This window comes from Poecilia reticulata, chromosome 8, assembly GCF_904066995.2.
Source record: "Poecilia reticulata chromosome 8, P_reticulata-male-v2, whole genome shotgun sequence".
Taxonomy (NCBI): Eukaryota; Metazoa; Chordata; class Actinopteri; order Cyprinodontiformes; family Poeciliidae; genus Poecilia; species Poecilia reticulata.
The window spans coordinates 8034338-8051463 of NC_088837.1; the positions used below are offsets into that span (position 1 = coordinate 8034338).

Below are 17126 nucleotides of genomic sequence, written 5' to 3' on the forward strand. Positions count from 1 at the left end.
TCAGTGGAAGCATCTGTGGAAAGGATGAAAGGCCTGTCAAAATCCGGGTGTGCCAAAACCACAGAATTGAGGAGTGCATGTTTCAACTGCACAAAGGCTGCCTCACACTCAGGGGTCCAATCAAGTGGTGTCAGTTTACTGAACGTCCCAGGTCTCACATGATGACTGATGCCCTTGTGTCTCCTCTTCTGGCCTGCAGTCAAGGCAAAAAGTGGTTTGGCAATACGAGAACATGCAGGGATGAAATGTTGGTAAAATATTACCATCCCAAGAAATGATCTAACCTTCTGCTGAGAGGGAGTGTGACCATCAGCCTCCATTAGATCTGCCTTTGTGAAGCCAGTTATTACTCTCACCTTCTCCTCATCAACAGAGACACCAGATGCACTCACAACATGTCCAAGAAATGCCACAGACCGTCTCAGGAAGTGACACTTTTTCTGAGAGAGTTTCAAGTTGCTGGACCGCAGCCGGGAGAATACAACCCTCAAACGGTTCAACGACTCCTCTTCAGAAGACGCGAACACCAACAGGTCATCCAAATAGCAGAGGAGACTGGAGAAGTTTAAGTCACCAAAGATACTAAGCATCATGCGCATGAACGATGCAGGACTGTTACAGAGACCTTGAGGGAGGCGGTTATACTCGTATAGGCCAAGTGGTGTAGTGAAGGCCGTGAAACGTCTGTCGGACTCATGCAGAGGCACGTTGTAAAACCCAGAGGTCAGATCCATGGTGCTGAAGAAGGCATTCCCGCCCAGGGCAGCAAGACAATCAGCTTGGTGGGGCAGTGGATGTGCATCTTTAACTGTCCTAGCGTTAAGCCAACGGAAATCAGTACATATTCTCAAGTCGCCATTCTTCTTCCACACCAACACCAAGGGTGAAGCATATTCACTGATCGACTTACTGATTATGCCTTTCATCTCCATCTCTGATAACACTTCTCTTAACACTTGATATTGCGCTGGGGGCACCCTGCGGAAAGGCAACCTGAAGGGGCGAGCGTCAGATAGATGGATCCGATGGACAAACCCTTTTGCTTCCCCACAGTCCAAATGGTCCTTGGAGAACACATCCTGGAAGCTCAACAACAGATCAGCCAGCTTCCTCCTCCACTCATCGGACACTTCACAACCCTCTTAAGTCCACGTCACCAAGTCCACAGTCCTTTAGCATCTGCACAGGATCTGATGATTCACTTCCCAGAGAGAATGAGGAAGTAGCCTGGCTTGACTGCACCATGCATGAGCCCGGAGTGACAGGAAAGTCCTCAACAGCCACACATGGGAACACATCAGCCAACTTACTATTGCGGCGCAATATAAGAGGTTTATCAGTGGGATTAAGAACCTTCATGGGAACCCAACGATCACCCCACATCGGTGTAATAACCCGACCAACCAAGATGTTTTTCGGTGTGGAGCGAGCTGAAGTTGGTTCTACAACGACAGTGCTCCCAGGTGACACAGGAGCAGAGGGAGGAAGCCTTCCCCAAACAATGTATTCCTGTCGAGGCAGCAATGTAACAGCTTGCTGCAATGTCACAGTACCCACCTTATCGGGTACCTCTGGGCTCAGCCACCGAGAGGTGCAACTCAGCAACTGGAGGAACTGTTCACAATCAGGGTCAGTTGTATGAGAGGACACCATCTCCCAGTATTTCCCATCAGATTTCATCTTCTGGATTACTGGTCGAAGCACATTTGTGCCAATAATCAACTCATCCCTCTGACCAGGGACAAGGAACATCGGCACTAGACACTTAAGACCGTAGAGCTCTATGTTCAGCTCATAAATGCATTTAGGTCGCGTAATGAGTCCACCACAACCAACAAGGACAACTTTTTCAGGGACAGGTTGTGGAGACAGGACAACACCTGCCGCTCTCAACTTAGCCTCTCCCATTTCACTAAGTGTACATGACATGCTGCCCGAGTCCAGCATCCCTCTCAGTGACGTCTGGCCACCAATCGACACAGGAGCATAAAACAACTCACTAGCTTCCTGAACTCTTTGTGACCCAACCAAAATTATTGTTTTCTCTTCGGGGAAGCTTTTACAACAATCAACATACACAGAGTGTGGATTACCAGAATTTGTGAGGGTGTTGTTTACAATGCCCATGCTGCCCCTCTCATCACACAGGCTGGTCAGTTTAAATCAACATGTGAAGCAGCATTTGAGGATCTCTGTCCCACTGCCTGCCTGCAGTCACGTTTCACATGTCCTGGCTCAAAACAGTGAAGACATAACCTGAATAGTCTGCAATGTGAATGTGTGGAGTGTTCGCTGGATCCACAGACTCGACATCCTCGGGGCTGTATGCGTCGAGGAACCTGAGATCGACCCGCTGTCTGTTGACCGGTAGCCAGTGACGCATTACACAGAGAGAGAACCTTGTCAAACATGGTCACCATCTGTTGAGTAACAGGTTCGGTAGCAATAACACTGGACACCTCAGTGGGCTGCTGGGTTGTCATAAGGTTTTGTGATGTGTCGGCACAGTCAACATTCTGTGTATTTGCCACTAAGCCCTTGACCTTCCTCACACGATCATCCAGGCGCTGCTGGACCTCAGCTGCCGTCCACTGTTCTGGTGGTTTCATTTGAAATGACAAGGAAAGGGTGGGGTCAGGACAGTGGCTGATAAACATCATCACAACCTCTGCATTAGGGTCCTCCACACATTTACCACGCCTGCGGAGGCACTCAACCACAGCATCAATGGACTTATTAAGACGGATCCAATAGTCCATAGCATCCTCACCAGCCTTTGGAACAGTACCATAAAAGTCTCTCATTGGCAAGTTGGAACATGTGAGTTCACTGAAGTGGTGCTTCAAGACATCAAACACAGCATTAATTAACCCACCTCCACACAGTTCAGGGCGGCACCGCAAAGAGACTTTCACCATATCACGAGCTTTGCCTGTTAATCTCGACATCAGGAGCCCATATTGTTCTTCTGGTGTCTCACAGTTAGCCCTAGATAGGTAACACCTCATCAGATCCTCCCATTCTTGAATGGAAAATGTGTCACTATTGTCACCTCTGAAGAACGGAGGGGCTTTGGCTTCAGACTGCACCACAACCTTAACATGGGGGGACTCCAGTAGAGTAGGAGACACATTATTAGCAGGGTACTCCCGGGAGTGGCTGGCCTGTTGCATGGTGCACAAGTTAGCTGTAATATTATCTCCAATTTGTTTTGCCAGGTCAGATATTAAACCACTGAGTGCCTCTTGTGCAACATGTGTAGGCTGTGAATCAACCAGAGGAACTGGAGTGGAGTTTGCAACAGGTACAAACTTTGGATTTATCGCAGACTGGTCAACTGTGCATTCATTGTGACCAGGTGCCACAGGCCTACCCCTCCCAAAACACAGTGAAGCATTGTGCGAATTTTTTTCTGGACCAAAACTGACACTGCTTCCAACATATTCAAGTTCAGGCAGATTTGCATAAGACATGTCTGAGAATTGTAGCAAAGCATACAGATAAGATGAATAAAATAAAATAAAAAATCAGAATATCGATTTTTTTTTTTTTTTTAAATTCACACATCCAGAACAAATGCGGAAAGAAAGGAGGAAAAAAAAACTGCTTTTAATGGAAAACTTATTGTTCTTTTTTTTTTTATTTTTTATTTGTCGATTACGAGCGGCTTGCGCCAAAAATGGGTAGTATTAGACCTGAAAGACCGCACCCAGGGCAAAGAGCCTCCAGCGGCGCAGCGTGGAGCCAGGAGCCAGCCAGAGATCGTCACAGGTCCGCTGGACTGGAGAGCGCTGACTGCAGACTCGATCGGAGATGTCTCGGGTCGAACGGCACCAAGTGTGACCGGTGGATTTCTGCGTTGTGTGTGTTGTGTGGTGATCAAACAAACCACAAGACATCAAGTCTGGATTTGGAGGCGGTCTCCGTTTATTTAATCTGTCAATCGGGAGATATTAGCATTAGCACCTAGCATGTGCTCCAGTTCTCCAACCCGATCTATACAAAATAATAGTTAGCATGCATCAAATGATATAAAGGTGTAATAGCAACTCAAATGAAAATATCCAAACACTTATCATTAATACAGAAGGAAAAATAAACATTTGAACAATATAAATGAAAGGATTACAATAGATTATAAAACTTGCCTCTCCCCAGTGGAACGAATAACAAAAGGGGAGAGGAAATTAATAACTTAATATTTATAATAGTCCTGGAGGACCCTGAACAAAAGAAGAAGAAAATAAGGCGGAGTTGGAGGACCAAACCTCTTATAGTAGACACAGAGGAACACAGCAACAGTCAAGTAGAAGCAGACAAATACATAAAAGAACACATTTTGTGGAAATATAAAACTATTAATATAGACCCAGTTACATATGTCATTCACAACAAACATCAAACCCGTATAAATATGTTTCATTAAGTATTTAACAAACAAATGGCTTCTACCGCGATAATTATGTGAAATTAAATTGTCTATAAAAAAATTGTTTGGTGCTGTCGTGCTCAGAGTCTACTTGTCCTTTATCAAACAATTTTGTTTTTTACCTCTTATTTAGTGGAAACATTGATGCTGAGACTTTCTCCAAAGTAACCTTTTTCATCCTTTGTAGCTCCACTGTTGAAAATGAGGCTCTAACATACACAAATGACAGTGAAATAAAATCCAGTCCAACATCTGGTTTGAGGGTCTGGAACCTGTTGGCGGAAAAATATTCCAACTTCAGAAGTTGTGCTTTTAACTTAACAGAGCTCTGTGGTTTCTCCTGTCAGTATGAGTCAGAGTGAGGAGGCGCCATGTTAGGAAGACGAAGTGGAAGCTGCAGGATCTTCAGAACAAACAGGTCATGATGCTGGGCTACTGATCATCCTTCTGTCTGGACACAGGATCAATAGAACCAGTTTAAGCTAAAATGAATGGTTATAAACCAGTCATGGAAAACTGGAATGCACTCCATGCCAGAATTTAGGTCTCATGGCATCTCAAGGTGTCAACATTGCAGTCAGTTAGCTGAGGGAAATATAGCTTTATTTTGTAACAATTCAAGAGCTACCCAGCTTTTATCGCTTCGCAAAAAAATTAATCGGCACAAAAACTCCAAAGCACACAAAGAAGCAATATATATATATATACAAATATATATATTGTCATGGTACCCCCAAGAATTTAAAACTACTTTCAACCTTGCACAAAGGCAGTTAAATGAATTTAAAGAACAACCGGCTTTAGTGACATAAACCATAAAATTGACAAACAGTTGTACAAGACACACGATTATGAAAAAAAAAATTACACACAATAAAATACAAGAAATAATAAAAATACTTGGCCAAGTGCTAGTTCTCAGTTTTAAATCTTTTGGGTGCACCCTGGTAATCTGAATTCTAAATAGTAATAGGCAACAGATTAATCAATTTCAGTTCCAATTAGTTTGAACTCAACACCGTTCACATGAGAATTTCCTACACAGCAGTTTGTTATAAAGTTCCAAATAAAAACTGGTCCAAAATTTAAGGTCAGATATTCTAGGATTAAACAATAAGTATGAAAAATGTCAGTCAGTGGTCTCACTCGTAACCAACTGTGTGTGAATATGTGAGTGATACTGGCCTACCACACCGCGGGGTGCAGCAGGACTCCAAATGGAAAAGAATGAATCCAGTTCTTTTCCAGGTGGGAAGGCTCGCCATCCCACAGGAGGAATCCACCTCAGGAACAATCCAGCATAAAAAAAACCTGACCGATCTCAATGCGACACGTTTGGGACAACAATATTTGGGCGACCTGTCCGGTCACCCCGGACAGGTCGCCAGTCTGTCGCAGGGCAACTCAGAGACACACAACCATGCACACACACACACTCAGACCTAGGGGCAATTTGGAGAGGCCAATTAACCTGACAGTCATGTTTTTGGACTGTGGGAGGAAACCGGAGTACCCGGAGAAAACCAACGCATGCACAGGGAGAACATGCAAACTCCATGCAGAAAGACGGGGCTGGGAATCGAACCCAGGACCTTCTTGCTGCAAGGCAACAGCTCTACCAACTGCTCCACTGTGCAGGTGGCGCAGTTGGTTACATATTACTAAATTAAAATCAGTAAAGGCAATATAAAATATGTGCAACGACAACAAGATACTTCCCCCCCCCCCTCTAATAGCTTGAGGAGCTTAAAATAAAGCTCCTCAAAAATTCAAAAACTCAATCACTGGTTGATCCTGCTTTGTTCTTATGAAATTAGCTTTTTTTTTTTCTTGCATGCAGCTGTTCATTTTGACGGTGCCGTGAAGGCTGCTGGGAGCTGGCAGTATCCCGAGTTAGCGCCCTCTTGAGGCCAGGAGGGGAGCGGCCCTGCCGTGTAATCAGACGGTTGATTTCTCGTGGCCGGTTCTGCGGAGCCGGACCGGCTGTCAGACTGAACAGGCCGCAGTGTGGCGTTCAGGTGCTGCCGGTCCTGCTCAGGACATTTCGGGCCAGAGCTGCTGTGGGATGTGAGGTCCTCTGTGGACCTGGACAGAGTGCGGTTGGGAAGACGCACGTATTCTCTGTCACGAAGAGGACATGGCGCCAGGAAGAGAGGCACAGCTTCATACGATTTTGTTTCGCGGACTTCGTTTTGCTGGACCTCCATTGACATTTGTCCTGAACCCTGTGAAAAAGACGCACACGCGTTAAACAGCTGCAAAGCAAAACAAGTGAACAGTAAGTACTTTTTAAAGTAAATTTTTTGAAGTTCTTGGGGGCTAGCTTACTGTTTATCTATCAATTTCCCTGTTTGCTAGCTAAAGGCTATAGCAGCTTAAGGAAACAGAAGGCTAGCGCTAAAACGAAACGCCAGAGCAAAAATACCAACAAAAAGGTCTGTGGAAGTTAGTAGGGCTGCTACGGAAGAACAGACACCAAAATGACAGAAGATAAATCTCAGCTTATTATTCATATGTACAAGCTAGCTTGAACACTGTAGCAGAGCTGGATACCAATTTAAAAAGTATTTTTCAGTATGTGCGAGACTTTTGACACGCTGCCATCAAAAATTTATGAATCCGGTCACTAGAGCCAATAAAAACCTAAAAAAAAAAAAAAGTATGAATCCCACAGATCACTGAGCTTCTGCATTGTGACATGATGTTTTTCTCTAAACTTACAGAAAACCTGCTAAGCCCGGTGGTTGGGTGCCAGGGCAGTGGTTGATCCAGCAGCCCGTTGTGTTTTTGAGTTATAAAAGTTGACACAAAATGTTAAAATATCACTTGATAATTATGTTATTGAAAGACTGGAAGATTAATATCTGAACAGCAACCATAAAGACTTAAAAAATACAAACATTTTATAAAGACTTAAATAAATAGCCTGGCACTAGTAAAGACTGGTGGCCCGCCAGGCTTATAATGCACTAAGTTACCGTCTCACATTATGTCTTTTCTATAAATGATTCATCTGACTAAAGAGGTCTTAATGAAAGAGCTGGTGAGTCAGTGTCTATAATTGACTTGCTGGATTTTCAGGAAAATTTTTTTATTATTTCCATTTGATTCCTTATAAAAATGCTAAGTACTCCTTTATTATTCAGTTTTGGTTCTTTTTGTGAAAGTAGCTGACCTGACAAAAGATGTACGGCCCGCTGAAGCTCATGGACGACGTGTCCGAGCCGTGAACGTTATCAAGAGGGGAGGGGAGGTTATCACAGTTCCAGCAGTTCCTGCTCTGATCGGCGCACGTCATCTCAGTGCTCTTGTTCGGCCAAAGCTGAACATGAAAATAAACAAAGTCCTTTGGCATTCAGGCCCCAGCCAGGGACGTCGAGCTAGACTTCGATAAGCTCGATGAACATTCCTGATGCAGCATAGGAATGTAGACCCCAAAGCGGGGCTGAGGCTGGTGCCGAAGCCCGGGTAGGAGAGGTACTAATATAGGGTTTCGAGATGGAACTTAGGGATCGGAGTAGGCGAAAATATGGAGGAGGTGACCGAGAAAATAGAAGAAGAGGTGACTAGGGACTCGATAAGGAGTGAGATAAATAGGGGCCCCAAAGCGATGGTGATTCGCTGCTGGAAGATGTAGGCCAGCAGGGGTTGCCGCGAGTCACAGAAAGAGGGGATGCTGGTAGATGAAGGCCAGCTGATTTTTCGCCTGAACTGTGCTGCGCTGGAGCAGAAGGGAGAGAAGTGATGGGCTAGCGGAGAAGGAAAGTAGATACATGTACGAAGAATTTATTTAATTTATTTTTTAATAGAGGTGGGGACGAAACAGAGAAGGTGTTAGGAGATGTGAGGAAGAGGTTACCAAGGAACGATGAGTGGGATAGGTAGGGGCCAAAAAGGGACGCTGCAAGGCGTTGAATGAGAGGTAGCTGGTGGATGAAATCCACGAGGGGACACCATGGGGCGGGAAATGGTGGGATGCTGGTAGATGAAGGCCAGTGGGGGACGCAAAAGGGTATGTTGGCGAGAGGCTGGTAGATGTAGGCCAGCTGCTGGTGACTGGGGTGTTAAAACGTGAGGTGCTGGTAGATGAAGGCCAGCGGGGGACGCCGAAGCGTATGATGGCGAGATGCTGGTAGATGTAGGCGAACAGGGGCATGAGGGTCATTTATGGGGAGGGATGCTGGTAGATGAAGGGCAGCTAGGGACGCCGTAAGGCGTGAGTGACGGGTTGCTGGTAGATGAAGGCCAGCTGGGGTGATGCTTTGAAATTATATTTAGCAGGTGGAAAGGGACAGCTGTGCATTACTAGTATGATGAGAAAATGAAAAGAAAAGAGGGAATGGGTTAGAAAGGAAGGAGATGACTTCTTGCTACTGGAGACGAGATGCTCCAGTAGCAACAGATGCTGTGAGGCTAACATAACTATGTTAGCCTCACAGGGTGACAGAGGATGTGGGTGAGATGAGGTCAATCTGGATGAAACCTGAAAATAAGTAAGTAAGTAAAGTTTATTTATAAAGCGCTTTTCCCAGACATAATCACGGCGCTGTACAATGGAATTACACAAAACCAACAGAAGAAAACAAAATGGAGAGATAAAAACCTGGGAAAATAAAAACGTTTGTAGTTGTCTTTAAAAGCCTCCACAGTCAGCAACGGAACTGTAAAAGCAAACTGATCCACAGCCCGAAAGCCCCGTCCCCTTTAGTTTTAACCGTGTTTGTGGAACGACCAAAAGATTCTGACTTGGGGAGCGGAGACCACGGGCAGCAGAATATTTATTTAAAAGCTAGACAAAGATAAGCAGGAGCCTGACCATGTAATGCTCTGTACATCAGGACAAGAATTTATAAGGGGTGAAGGACAAAAAGGGGATGGTTCGTATAACATTTTCTGGAAAAGAGTGTGGGCTTTGGATGAGTTGACCAACCACCACCAGTAATTGCGCAGTGCTACTGACACTGAAGGAAGCTGCGAGCACAGAGAAGAGTTATGAATAATTATAAGGAGAGGATGCTTGGGATGAAATGACGAAGCTATTGGCGTGATGCTGATGGGATACCCTGAAGACTGAAATCTAAAGGCTGAATGATGACGTATAGATTCTAGCTTCGAGGTTGCAAGGATGTGGGAGCTTAAAATGATAGACAAGCATAAAGAATAAAAGTTTGAACTCGAATGAGAATGAAAGACTAAGAAAATATAAGGAATAAATTTCAGTGCGAGACATGAGATTGAGATTTGAAGTGGGTGACTTTGTCCAATAGCGGGATTGGACTGGATGGAGGCTGAGAGGGACGGCTTATCAGCAAGGATGTTAGAATGACCAGGGCTGAAAACGAGCAGAGATGCCATGAGACAGATGAGTGTCTCGCACCCATCTGTCTGAATAGGGGCCAAGAGGAGAGGTGGGCTGCTCTATAGTTGGGACACGACTGCTTATGGAGGAAAGCGGCGACATGGGATCGCTTGCAGAAATTCCCTTTCAGGGAACAGGTTATGGCAATGGAACAGATTAGTAAAACGCTAGGGTGGAGCAGATAAAAGTTTTTTTGTTTTTTTTTTAAGACTTTTAACTTGTTGAAACGAACCGTGCAAATGAACTTCATTGGACCCGGCAATGAAATTGGAGGTTCGGTTCCTCCGGATGGGCCGTGTGCTTCAGAACACTGCAAATGCTGATTGACTGTTGCTAATGGGCCAACGAGAATGACTGCTAATGGCAATCGGCTCTGAGGTGAGACTGGAACGAACGCATTCGAGCGTGGAACCTGGGTGAGCTAGAAAGTAGGCTGCATCGACCTGGATGTGACAGGATGGCTTGGGAAATAATAGCATGCAGACTTTGGACGATCTTAGATGAGAGATGCACCTTAGACAACCCCGAATACAGATGAGTTTAATGCGCGAGGTGTGGAGGGGGGACATCGACTTATATTGGGGGGCAAAATGAATCTATGAAGCTGAACATAAACATACATATTTAGACAGGCTAATTGTTAACGAGCTTAGGTCCTGAATTGATATTTGATAGTCAACACTAGCCAGCGTGCCTGTTTCCAACAACATTACTCCACTCAGACGGTTAGTTTGGGGGAAAACTGTGCAAAGTTCTTTGGGATTTGCTGCCGTGATTCATGCAGCTCCTGCGAGCTCAGTACAGCAGCAGCAGGACTCGGTGCTGCCGCACAGGGAAAGACCAGCGCTAGCGACTCAGGGTTCAAGGCAATTGTAGGCGGCTTGGAAGACAACTAATTAGACAGTTTAACCGTGAAAATTGACAAGAGGACACGATATGGGAAGTGGGGAAGCGACATGAAACAGCGATCAGCCACGGTGCGTTATGTATCTGGGAAAAATTCCTAAGTCGAAGCCAGAACTTATTATATTGATGCTGACCACCTGCTATTTAAGGTTGCTTTTGGAAAGTAGTGAATAGGACACTGAACAAAATTGGATGTTAAGCGATAATTGGGTAATGGCGAAAACAAGCAAGAATTTGGCTTGTTCACCGATTAGAGAAAGCACTTGGACTGACCCTACCGAGATGTGCCATGGAGGGAATATTGACCAGCTTCACGATCCGTTGGCAGCCAGTTTACTGCGCATGTCGCCTAGCAACGAGGCGAGAGTCACAAATACGCTAGTAATATAATTTATGACTCGCAGACTGTGCAGATAACCTCTCTTCAGCCGGTGCACGGCTTTTTTTTTTTTTTTTGCTGGCCTGCGTTTAATTCGAATGGGTCATTAAGGCACATCTCATTCACTAGGGTCAATTGGTTGCGAAGTTAACGAATATGGAAGCAGAGAGAAAAATGCGGAAATCATCTCAGTAGCTCAGAGCGCAAAAGACTGCTGTTTATGAATAATCCCTATGCGCAGATAGACGTGAATAAGCACGGCTGCTAGACTTGAAAGGTAATGGGAAAAGGAGCAGAAAGTTCAGTGCAGGGCATAATTGAGCTCAAGAAGTAGCTATCGAGAGCTTGATAACGGTAAATAACGGAGATTTACTACTGTGTGCGAGACGCTGTAAGAGCCCGGAGAGCTACCTCTCCGGGCTCTTACATCTCCCCTCCCCCACCGGCATCTCCCCTCGCCGGTGGGGGAGGGGAGATGCTACTATCGGGAAGGGGATTAACTAAAAGCCTGCGCTTTACAGCATTGTGAAACATGAATGAGACATGCGAAGGTTACGTCTTACCCCGACAGCCCGAGGCGGGCGTAGCGTGAGAGATCCGAGGGGAGGTGCTGAAGAGCGGGCTGACAGAAGCCATGCGGATGGAGAGAAGCTGTTGATGTGGCTGATTCAGAGCGGGGAACCGGTGGGAAGGCGATGGTGAAATGGAGAGAAGATGGACGATGAGCTGGGAGGAAACGATGACATGGTCGGCTCGTGCCAGGGCCTGAGGTGAAGAGAGACGGCCTGGGGATGTTGATGGTGGGATTAAATGTCCGCTTGCCTAGATGGATTCTGGCGAAGGTGGCGAAGGAGCAGGAAATGGTGAATCCCTGTCAGGCGAGAGAGCGGCGGGAGCTGCTCGAAGTGATTGAGGCCGGGGTCAGGATAAATTCTCTTGCGATTGAGGAGAAGGAGCCGAGCATGCAGTTAGGCGGCCCTTATGACTACAGGATCACGGGTGGAAAAACGGGGAATCACCAAGAAAAGGATCTTTTGAGATTGCTGACTGAGAAGCTGTGGTGAGCGGCTGAACGGATTGATCGCAGCTGGTGAGCAGAGGAGGCCATGGGTGAAGGTCCTTTTGAACTGGAGCCCAAATGATGATTGGCTGGAGCGAGGCTTGGACCGGCGCTGATAGGTTCATGTTGCAGAGAGGGAGGCGCTGATTGTTGAGGCAGGTGCGACTAGAGTCTTCCAGACTGAACTTTAGTCAAGACTCCATTTCAACTTGTACATCCATTTTTCCAGTTTTTATAAAAAACCTTTATTGTGTCATCACTTCCTGCTCAAAATAAAAATTGTCGGCCTCTAAAACTGAAAGCCTAAAATGAACATTAGTCCATAATGTTAACATCATACGGATGCTTCTGATGCTTAAGTTAGAAACACACTTTAAGTCATTTTTAGGAGAAAAAAAAAGCATTTCCTGCTCTTTTCCAGCTGTCTCCTAACGTAACATCATCTGGCTGATTTGCTATTTTTGGGCCTTCGTTGTGCAGTCAACCAGAAACTGCTGAAACTGGGCATTGTTCAGAAATGTTCTCTTAACACGAGTGACCATCAAAGGTCAGGACTCTTAGAATAACTCCTGTGATATTTAGATACACCTTTCTCTGTCCTGATAGGTTGGCTGGAGGTGATATGAATGGAGAGAATAATAAAAAAAGGTAATTTGCCTTAGCAACTCTCCTCCTGACGTCTCCAAGGAAGCATGTTGCAGCTGCTTGCAAATGCATACACTACTGCTTGAAATCCTTTGTCAAATTTTACTTTGCGTTTTGTTACAGACTTACACATCACATTGGTGAAGAAAGTCCTGGTGAGGAACACTAGCACGCTCTGAAATAGATAAAGCAGTTTGGGCAGTATTGCCATTTTGATCACGTTGATTCTAACCCCCAGGGATGGAGGCAGGGATGCCCATGTAGCGATGTCCTTCCTAAGGTTCGCCAGGAGAGGCAGATAGTTTGCTGTATAGAGGTATTTGTGACTGTGAGTAAACCAAATACCAAGGTATTTAAATTTGACAGAGCTGAATTTAAAAGGAACTGGACCCATATGCTGCTCTTCTATTGGGGTCACAGGCATCAATACACTTTTTTCAAGACTAACCTTATAGCCAGATATGTTTCCAAACTTTTGAAGTAAAATAAGTAACTCAGTAATACTAGACAAGGGATCTGAAATATAAAGAAGTGTATCATCAGCATATAAGGAAACTTTATGTTCAGTGCCAAACCGATTGTTACCTTTAATTTCTGGGCTATTCTGCAAAGCCACTGCGAGTGGCTCAATCGCGATTGCGAATAAGAGTGGCGAGAGTGGGCACCCCCTCCTCATACCACGTTTCAATTCAAAATAACTGGATAGATTACTGTTAGTGCCTACTGCTGCCATTGGCAAGGTATATATCAGCTTCACCCATGAAACAAATTTAGGGCTGAAATTAAACATCTAAAAGGTCTTAAAGCAGTGGTTCTTAGCCTTTTTTGAGGTACCGAATCCACCAGTTTCATATTTGCATTCACTAAACTCTTCTGTAGTGATAAAATGATTTTTTCCCCCCAAAATTCAAGACATAGGGGTGACCCAATTAGAGTTTAGTTGGGCCACCCTAAGATCACCAAGTCATCTTAAAAAGTAGTCTCTGAGAACAGTTCTTCAAACTATAGTCAGTGTTTTCAGCAAAGCTGAGCTGACTGTCCAGGAACGACCCAAGGTATTTACAATTTGCCACAGTTTCAACAGGTTGGCCATCGAGAGAAACTGGAACGGCTTTAAGGTCTTGTTTAGATTATTTAATTAGCTCTACATTCTTAATAGAATTAAAAATTAATAATAAATAATAAAGACTTTGCGGTATTCTGATTTAGTAATGTAATTGTATTAGCTGTGTTACCACCCGCACACCACTAGAGGCAGTACCAACCCCAAAAAGATTCAACTAAGGAGCAGATTTAGACTATAGAATTTGGTAAAAACTGTGAGCTTTGCTGAAGTAATTAAAGACACAAGTTCAAATCCTTGCTGAGAGTGGAACTCCTTCAATCAGTGCTCCTCCGCAGCAATGATTGGCTTAGCAATGTAACGTGATCCTCTGCAGCAAGTGATGGCAAAGCGGGGCGCGTCATTACGACTTTACATAAGTGTAAAGTCGTAATGACTTTACACTTATGTGTAAAGTCATTACAGCAGAGGCTCCGCCGAACCCCTGAGACCGACTCATCGAACCCTTTGGGTTCGATCGAACCTAGGTTAAGAACCACTGGGTTAAAGAGACAGTTCCACTCTACCCGGTCAAACGCTTTCTCAGCAAAATTAAAATCTCATCACAGTTGTGACTGGACTGGGCGGAAGTATGCAACACATTGAACAAATGCCTGATATCAAAGAAGGATTGACGATTTTTAACAAAATCCGTCTGGTCAGGTGAGACAGTTGTGGGGATAATCTGTTCGACTCGTTTAACCAACATCTTTGTAAGAATTTTTGCATCAGTGTTTAGAAGCGATATCGGGCAATATGAACTGCAGCTCAAAGGGTCTTTATCCTTCTTTAAAAGCAAGGAAATTACAGCTGGACGCATTAATCTTTTCTCACCTTGATTGAAAGAAAGTAGCTATCTAAAAGGCAGATAGTTGGTATTTTTAATCTGTTCTCACCTTGAATGAAGGGAAGTAGCTATCTAAAAGGCAGATAGTGGGTATTTTTAATCTTTTTTCACATTTAACGAAAGAAAGTAGCTATCTAAAAGGCAGATAGTGGGTATTTTTAATCTTTTCTCACCTTGAATGAAAGAAAGTAGCTATCTAAAAGGCAGATAGTGGGTATTTTTAATAATTTTTCACATTTAACGAAAGAAAGTAGCTTCCTCAAGTTAAATGGGGAAGCTTGAGTGTACATAAATTGAAACGTGCAAACACCGCTCTTGAGGGGGCAGGCTTCACGTGTAAGCATTGGCCAATCACAATTCCCCAAAATTAAGGAAAACGGTCCCAGAAATCAACTGGTTGATAAATCAGTTGGCCAATAAATGTTTCCTATATTAAACATGTGTATAACGTAAACAGCACTGCCAGAGATGCAATAAGTTTGTGTGAATGATCTAATGATCGGACTGCCAGGGCTTAAAGAGCTCCGGCCGGGGGCCGGATTTCCAGCTTTTGACCAAACGGTCCGCCTCAACCAAACTAGTCTCGGGGCATAAAGAGCTCCGTCTACAAAGATGTCTGCCAATCAGAATTCTAGCTCCCGTGTTCTTGACTGTAAAACAGTTTGTAGAGATGGAGTTTGTCGGACCCGGTAAAGAAACACGTTTACTTGAGAAAGGAATTAAAAACAAGTGGCGCTGGGCATGGCTAGAGAAAAGGGGACAGGAAGTTGGCAGAAATGTTTACAAAAGGGGGCGCTGGGATTCCTTTGGGGTGCGTTTGGTCGAAGGTAAACTTTACACTTTACAATCACAACAATACCAGTTTAGACTTTGAGCAACTTGCTAAAACTGTATTTCGTAGCATTCATTTTATAGTGTTAACACCGGTGCTGTAAGTGGTCCGGTATGAAACGGGTGTGATAGAACAAAGGTACCACAGCACTTTAAAATTTCAACAATCAGAATACCGAAATTGTTTCTATTGTTTTAAAAGGTTTATGTCAGTCTGCCTTTTCCCCATCGATACGGTTCCCGACCGCCCTGCACCATACAGGGTACAAAAAAAAAAACGAGGCGCACATTGAGCAAAACTCTGAAACAGGAGAAGCGGGACATAAAACGAAGCAACAAACTAGATGTGAATTATGGCATAAAAACAGAGAATCCGACGCTGAACAGTGAAAAATCAACACATGATGTGAAACACATGACGATTAGGCGGCGCAGCAGGTGATGAGTGAAGATTACTGATGGTCAATAAACGATAAAATAAATCTAGCAACAGGACAGAAACTAAAGTTGACATAGAATAAACCAGGAGAGGATAATATTAATCAAAGGAAACTAAATGGAAATGAATGAAGAACAAAATGCAAGAATAAACTAAGAAACTAAAGTAAATACAGAGGAATAAACTGGTATGGCAAGGCCTTTCGAGCAATAATTAATACAGAGGACTGTATGGCAAGAATAAACAGACACTATTTCCAGATAAAAGGTAAAATAATATTGTTGAAATGCCATGGGTTTGTTGAGACCACATCTAGTACTGAGAATAAATATATCTTACATAACAGTAAATAACTTATCACTTATTTATGTTTTTAATTAGATTTGATATATTTATTTCTTCAATATTATTTTTCATGTCAATATTAATGTCATGAGGCTGATGACTCCATGACACTTTCAATTTGACTCATTAGGATTTGATTAAGAACCAGATTTGTTCTTTGTAATCTCTGTCCAGTAAAACTATCAATCTAGAAATCAATAGGCAGGTCTATATAAAGATATAATTCATGTTTCTGTCTCATATTTGTATGGCTTTAAAAGGATCTGGAACTTTTATTTTTCCACTGAAAGCTCTGGTTTGCACAATAAATGCCATGTGGGTGAAATTTTATGGATGATACTCTGATGTCCCATTCTCCTGAAGGCAGCACAGAGCTGCACCACCAGAAACTGACAAACACTGAAGAGAAGAAGAGCTATGATTAATGTAGTTACAGTTCTATCCATGTTTTAATGTTGCAGAGCTCAGTCGTTTTGCATATAGTTCAAAGTTTAAACTGGCATTTTGAACATCATTTATCTCCTCATTTTGTGTAATATGTAACAACTAGAAAATGGCAAAGAACAAGAATATTTTTTCCACTCTGATTGGCTGCTGTCAGGCCTACCGATTTTAAGTTGAATGTTCATACAATTTTTCATAGACGCCTGTGAAAATAATTTCCATTCCCATGGCTTTTTTGTTCTCTGGGAAATTATCTTGATGATAAATACAGAAACAAGCATAAAAATTGAGACATAGTGATAGTAACATTAATAATAAAATAATAGTCAGTGCAAAGTAG

General features: G+C 43.7%; 2 protein-coding genes across 2 annotated transcripts in view; one reads left to right on the forward strand and one right to left on the reverse strand.

Moving 5' to 3' along the window:
- Positions 1-17126, forward strand: part of LOC145552484 (platelet-derived growth factor subunit B-like) — a 59651-nt gene that overhangs the window by 34615 nt on the left and 7910 nt on the right. The gene's annotated exons all lie outside the window — the stretch shown is intronic.
- LOC145552482 (uncharacterized) lies at positions 4966-15314 on the reverse strand. The gene is made up of 2 exons (XM_081609794.1): positions 7605-15314; positions 4966-6654 (listed from the first exon to the last, which is right to left on the reverse strand). The coding sequence occupies exons 1-2, from the start codon at positions 7782-7784 to the stop codon at positions 6274-6276; spliced, it is 561 nt and encodes a 186-aa protein (XP_081465920.1). The 5' UTR covers positions 7785-15314; the 3' UTR covers positions 4966-6273.